This window comes from Mytilus californianus, unplaced genomic scaffold (genome assembly GCF_021869535.1).
Source record: "Mytilus californianus isolate M0D057914Y unplaced genomic scaffold, xbMytCali1.0.p SCAF_7, whole genome shotgun sequence".
NCBI classification, from domain to species: Eukaryota; Metazoa; Mollusca; class Bivalvia; order Mytilida; family Mytilidae; genus Mytilus; species Mytilus californianus.
The window spans coordinates 24,988,559-24,995,795 of NW_026262723.1; the positions used below are offsets into that span (position 1 = coordinate 24,988,559).

The 7,237-nt window shown below is 31.1% G+C and overlaps 1 protein-coding gene across 1 annotated transcript; it reads right to left on the minus strand.

The window, feature by feature from the left end:
- Positions 1-783: 783 nt before the first annotated feature.
- On the minus strand, positions 784-6,811 carry LOC127710179 (complement C1q-like protein 2). The gene is made up of 3 exons (XM_052215941.1): positions 6,717-6,811; positions 5,157-5,256; positions 784-2,732 (listed from the first exon to the last, which is right to left on the minus strand). The coding sequence occupies exons 1-3, from the start codon at positions 6,774-6,776 to the stop codon at positions 2,284-2,286; spliced, it is 609 nt and encodes a 202-aa protein (XP_052071901.1). The 5' UTR covers positions 6,777-6,811; the 3' UTR covers positions 784-2,283.
- Positions 6,812-7,237: the final 426 nt, after the last annotated feature.

Sequence of the window (7,237 nt, forward strand, 5' to 3'; positions counted from 1 at the left end):
TCTGGAACATCGTCTGTGGTTGAAGACATCATTTTATTTCTTATATTATTTATTTTTTTTATCTTTAAGGATTCTTTCTTCAGTTTGTTCACAACTTTTCTAGCTTGCTATAGATCACCGTCCTGCCTTCAAAAATGAGAACACCCCATACCGCATAGCAGGCTATAAAAAGTCCCAGCATGATCAATGTAAATAAAACAGTTCAAACGAGAAAACTAACGCCTTGTTTATGTAAGAAACAAAAGAAAAAACAAAAAAATAAATATGATATACGGCAAAAAACGACGACTTACAGACTTGGTACAGACACATACAGAATGTGGCGGGGTTAAACATAATTGCGGGCGCCAAACCTGACCTGGCACAGCCGTGTTACAGCACAACATAAGGACACATTGTAAAAATCTGATAAAAAACTTGACTCGTCAGATCGACCTAAAACATACAGAAAACATGTGAAAAAAGGAGTAAGACACAAAGTACAGCATTTACTGAAAGCTAGTAATTTAAAGCTACTAACAAAACATTATATATACAAGACTTAACTGTCAATCAGTACACAAACACTGGATTTAGTACAGAGATGTCATAAACAGTCAAGGAAAACACGATCGTTTAGTTTCCTTAGGCTGTAGATTTTTGTTTATTCTCTATGGTAAATCTATGCTACATGTACTGTAAAAATACACCCCATATCAAGTTATATATAGAAACAGGATTGTGTGATACAGCAGAAAATATGTGCATTTATCAAAAGATTTTGAAGTAATGAATGTGTTTATCAAGATTCCATATTTTTATTTTCTAAATAGAATGACGATATTTGATAGATTAATGAACATATAAATTAGGTGATTACATGTATTTACCATAAATAACCGCCGATTTTCGGAGACGTCAGTATATTATTAAATACCCGTATATGTAACATACAAAAAGTACAATGATGTAAATGATAGACATTATACTTATAGAAAGTATTCGCTTTGGATTGAAATGGAAATTAACTGTATTATGCTTTAGAATGTTTTAAATAAAGGTTGAATATGTTAAATGGTATCATCGTCAGTTATAAATACCACAACTACATAAAAAATTTACGGACGGTTTTAAAGAAATATTATTTCACAAAAATATTTTCAGTCATGGTGTTTAAATTAACTTTACTGGATTACTACATAGTTTATATAAGGATTAATAATAAAAAAAAACAGACCAAAGGAACATGTAAATCAAGTTAATATTGATAAAAGAGAATAACCTTAAATTAAGATTTGAGAAGAAATTGATTTTGGTTATAATCATACACACCCCGCCCCGCCTTTCCAAAACAAAAAATGATAATAAAAATGAGCGAATTAATATGGTAAAAAATGATAAAAAAATATTGATGAAAACTGTCCTATATTAAACGTTTATGTACATAATGCATGATTTATAGTCCAAAAATCAAGCACAATAACCTCTGATTTGCAATCTACTGCATTGGCTAATTTTGAGTTTCAACTTCCGTCCTCGCTCATAACGCTAAACTCTTATCTCATGTCCATTTAGGCCAGCCTTCCTTTCGAACCCCTTCACGAAAGGTAATGCTTATTTCATCAACATAAATGAGTTCAGAAAGAAATCTGCCCCTCTATACAAATGCAAAAGAAAAAAAGAAAAGAAACACATCCAAACAAACGACTGATTGTGTATTTACGAACGCACAAGTTCTCTTATTGCAGATTTTAGCATTTAAGTACAACATCTTTCAACTGTCTTATCATTTTTTTTATAATATCTTTAAATATATAACAATATATACTTCATATTGGCAAAGTATGTAGCAATTTTATCATTTTACATTTTATTTACTCCCTGATTTAACTGATGACAGATGTACACTGATAAAAGCCGATACAAAGTTTGACTATTATCGTTAGGGCGTTGCCACCGAGGCCCCTCGTCAAATTTGAAACGAAAACTTTGTTTTTTAGACAAAGATACAGACACGACCATAACATAAAAATAACAAAAACCTTTTATAACTAACAAATAACAACGTACAAAAATTCAGGAAAATACCACTATGATGATGATTCCGAAACCTATAATATCCATAAAACATTCAAATAAATTAATAACTGGTGAAATCAGTTGTTTGAATAGAGCAAAAAAAAAGCTGGTCAACCAATTTTGCTCGTTGTGTTGCTTATGATCTATTAATTACAAGTTTGCTCAGATAATTGTCTCCACAAATTATTTATGCTGTTAATTATTTCATATTGCTGAGTTTTTAATCTATTCGAATATTTTCCATCCAGAAAACGTTGATCTCGACTGGTCCTTCATACTCAGTAAAATACCTTGATGGTAGAAACCAGTCTTCAAATAAATTTCATCACCGGAAATGACGTAACGAGTTACACTTCCGGTTGAACAGTCATGATCTGACCATTCTTCAGTATCTGTATGAACTGCGCCAATGATAGTTGTCCCTTGCATTAGATAGGTTCCCCACTCTCCTAGTTGACCCCCGGCATACTTTTTGGCGTCTCCGCAAATTGTCCAGGTAAATGTATACATCCCTGTGCACTTGACTGTATATTTTCCTGTTGTTGTACTATAAGCGTCATCCCAGTTAGAAACAGTTTGATCAAATACGATTGTATCGTTTTCAGCTAATGATTTGGTTGCCAGTGCTTGAGCTTCAGACAAATATGCTGAAAATGCTGCATTGCATGTGTTAGCTGAAAGTAAAATCAAGCATTACATGTACTACACTACAAACAGAAACTTAAACAAAAAATATTTGCATTGACAAAAGTATACTAACTGTTTGGGGATAAGATTGAGAAGGATAATCACCACTTAAACCAGGTTGAATGTTGGAGGGGCTAGTAAGCAAAATTACTAAATCACTTATGACATCTGTCACCTTACTCGCGTGCCACATGTAGAGCAGGATCTGCTGACCCTTCCGGAGCACCTGAGATCAACCCCGTTTTGTGTGTGTGTGTTATCGTGGTTTAAATAATTAAAAGTGTTTTATGGACTGTTTTTTAGTAGTTGTTCGTTGTTTGCCATGATTTCGTCGGTCTTTCTTTGACTTATGGACTGTGATTCTCCGTTATGGAATCTTTCGCCTCTTTTAACAATCAAATGACGGTGAAAAGACTTGTAGGTGATCTAAAATTCTGTATGAAGTACATGCCATTTTCAATCACATAAAAAAAGTAATCCGAAACATTTTTATAGGCAATGAAACTAGTAGCAAACTACTTTCATTTGCATGGGGATATCCGGTAGACACCTATAGTTTTCAATTCGTGGTAAAATAGAACAAATATCTAACTTGTAACTGAATCACGTGGCAATGTTGTTTTTTTTTTGGTTTTTTATGAAAGAGAGCAGGACAAAAGTAGTTTCTGAAATACCATGTTTGACCCCAACTTATTAGATTACCATATGCAGAGTCAAATGAAGTTATAAATAAGAATCAAAGCTTTCGAAAATTTGTGCACAATCTGGTTTAAGCCATCACTAGTTGGAGAAGAAAAACCTCGTGGAGTCGAATTAATTTTAACATTGAATCGACTTAAAGATGCCAAAGCGGCGAGTCCTTAGGTAGAAGTACCATGAGACTAATTTGGTTTATTGAAAACAAGAGATTACAACACTAGTCTAAAGATAAAAATATTTGATAGGTATTTTGAAGAAAAACCCATGTTTCTTCTTTAAATTATTCAAAGATGCAAAAAATTAAGATGTTACCGAAAATAAAACACATACTTTTCTACATAATTATACAATGGTTAGCGAGATCTACAGGTTACATCGGCAGCTTGATTGTTGTGATATGATTACTGTCCTCCAATGTTCATACAATATTATGACTACTGGGTTATGTCCCGAGAGAAAAAAAAATATTATAGACAGGGATAAGCTCTGAGAAAACCCTTTAATCCATTTGTGTAACCTTAAACTCTGAGAAAACCCTTTATTTAATTTGTTTAACCTTAAACTCTGAGAAAAGCCTTTATTAATTTTTTTTAATCATAAACTTCGAGAAAACCATTTATTTGATTTGTATAACCTTAAGCTCTGAGAAAAGCCTTTATTTAATTTGTTTAACCTTAAATTCTGAGAAAAACCTTTATTTAATTTGTTTAACCGAACTCTGAGAAAACCCTTCATTAAATTTGTTTAACCTTAAACTCCGAGAAAACCATTTATTTGATTTGCATAACCTTACACTCTGAGAAAACCCTTTATCTAATTTATTTAACCTTAAACTCTGAGAAAACCCTTTATTTAATTTGTTAAACCTAACTCCGAGGAAACCCTTTATTTAATTTGTTTCACCTTAAACTCTAATAATACCCTTTATTTAATTTGTTTAACATTAAACTCTGAGAAAAACCTTTATTTAATTTGTTTAACCTAACTCCGAGGAAACTGTTTATTTAATTTGTTTAACCTTAAACTCTGAGAAAACCCTTTATTTAATTTGTTTAACCTAACTCCGAGGAAACCCTTTATTTAATTTGTTTCACATTAAACTCTGAGAAAACCCTTTATTTGATTTGTATAACCTTAAGCTCTGAGAAAAGCCTTTATTTAATTTGTTTAACCTTAAATTCTGAGAAAAACCTTTATTTAATTTGTTTAACCGAACTCTGAGAAAACCCTTCATTAAATTTGTTTAACCTTAAACTCCGAGAAAACCATTTATTTGATTTGCATAACCTTACACTCTGAGAAAACCCTTTATCTAATTTGTTTAACCTTAAACTCTGAGAAAACCCTTTATTTAATTTGTTAAACCTAACTTCGAGGAAACCCTTTATTTAATTTGTTTCACCTTAAACTCTAATAATACCCTTTATTTAATTTGTTTAACATTGAACTCTGAGAAAAACCTTTATTTAATTTGTTTAACCTAACTCCGAGGAAACTGTTTATTTAATTTGTTTAACCTTAAACTCTGAGAAAACCCTTTATTTAATTTGTTTAACCTAACTCCGAGGAAACCCTTTATTTAATTTGTTTCACATTAAACTATGATAAAACCCTTTATTTAATTTGTTTAACCTAACTCCGAGAAAACTCTTTATTTAATTTGTTTAACCTTAAACTCTGAGAAAACTCTTTGTTTAGTTTGTTTAACCTACCATTACAATTAGGTGTTGGAGTCGAAAACAGCATAACCACCAACACAGACACAACGGCTGCAGTCATTGATGAAAAGCTGGCTATTATGCAGAGAAATATCTGCAAAAGAAAAACATATTTCTTAATTAATTGAGTACAATCGTTTATATACGATAAAAACAAAACTACTACCATGAACAAAATACTAGTATCACAAATTAAACAGCATTTTAACACCTAGTAAGTGAAAGATGAATACGGATAAATGAGTTGTATGGAATATTAAAAAAAGACAGCAACTAAACAACACGAACTAACCAAACTAAATTTGAAGGTCAAACTAGCAGAATTACTCTAGGCTTGAAAATGAAAGAATAATTTCCCCAGAATATAACCAGCATGCATTTTTGTTTCAATAAAAAAATTCGTTGAATTAAAAAAATATTTATAACAAAAGACAGCTATTTGTGAAATGGCATTTACAATAAGATGTTAAATATCAGTTCAGAAAATGCAATTTACCCGGTAAAGGAAATACAGAAAAACAAGTAAATTAGTTAATACAATATTACAGTAAACAATATCATTTCAAACAATGCTTGCAATTTCTGAAATCAGGCCCCCAGTATTTGCATGCTGCATGTGTTTTTAAGCCGGCAAACACTATAACATTGCTGTTATACTTCAAAGTATATACTGTATCATTTAGTAATATTATAAACAAAATAGGAAGACATGATCTGAATATGCAATGTCCATACTAATATTTCAGATATGAAATTCAACGCCCCCTTCTCCACGTTAAGGATGTTCGCTACTCTGTTTCAAAATTACAAGCTTTCAAAAAGACTGTTATAAATTGATAGTATATAGATAAAGGAACTATAAAAGCAGAAAAAAATGAAGGGTCCGTGAGCTTGCTTTCGAGATATAAGCCATTAAAATTTGGCGGGAAATGATTCTCTCTAGATTTTTCATACATTTAACATTGGCACCTTTTTTCTTTCAAAAACTATGAAAAAATAACAAGGATTCTATAAGATTTTCAAATATGGTTTTTTAAACTATATGTAATAATATTATGAAAAGAAAAGTAGGGGTTAGCGGGCAAAATTTTTTAATGACACTACACGGATAAAACCAGAGGATTCCGAATATCTGGCAAAAATTCAAAAACAAGAGAAGCGTACATCCTTAACACAAAATATAGTCACATTGCCTTACTTATACTGGTTATTTTTTTAAAAAGTATCTTCAAAAGATCATCATGGAGGCAAATAATAAGTAATATCGATTCCTTAATGGAGATAGGATGAGAGCATGTTTTTGTTTTTCTCTCTCAAGATAAACTTCTTATTATCAGCTTTAATCTAAAACGAACTATTTTGTTTATAACATACAAAAACAAGAATATTTTTTAAAACTCAACGTTGTATTTATTATATCCCCTAGTTATCAATGTAAACTTTTTTTTTCTTACTTTCTGAAACATTTTTTACGAAATTAAAAAAAACAAACAACATTTGAAATAAAACTTGCCTCCCTACAATAGATAAACAGTCGGTGCTTTAATGACTTACCATCATAGATTCTGTTTTAGGCTTAGGTTTAGGTCTTTTGTAGAACACTTTAGAATACATGAATATTGTTGAATATAGCGTTTTCACATGATCTAAAAAAACAAAATATTGAATCTATTGTAGCTATTGAATTGTAAGTACTGGTTAATGACAAAGGTTTCTTTTTACAAAAAGCAAGAGGTCATTTTATATTTCTCCGTAATTTGCTAATCATAATTATATTATCTACTACAATGGTGTAATAAATGGCATTTCAGCAAGGACTGTCCTTTAAAATTCTTCTTGAAATACACTAAGATAAGTATACAAATATCAACATTTATGGCCCCAGTTCCCATGTTATAACAGGAGACCTTAACATCGTTCGTGACCGAGAGTTGAAATCATTCCCCAGTAAACTTTAAGGACCTAAATATCGTCCCCCGTCAATTATTAATTGGAATGAGTGTCGTAACATCATCCACGACTCACTCCGTACTTACTGCTCTAAATGGATAAAACGAGAAAAAGCTGACAAGAAA

Bases quoted from the DNA above. Each gene is read 5' to 3' on its own strand.
- LOC127710179 (XM_052215941.1), bottom strand. From the start codon at position 6,776: ATGTATTCTAAAGTGTTCTACAAAAGACCTAAACCTAAGCCTAAAACA. The intron at 5,257-6,716 runs GTAAGTCATTAA...TTTCTTTTGCAG, and splicing joins CTAAAACAGAATCTATGATG to ATATTTCTCTGCATAATAGC. The intron at 2,733-5,156 runs GTAGGTTAAACA...TTTTACTTTCAG, and splicing joins TCCAACACCTAATTGTAATG to CTAACACATGCAATGCAGCA.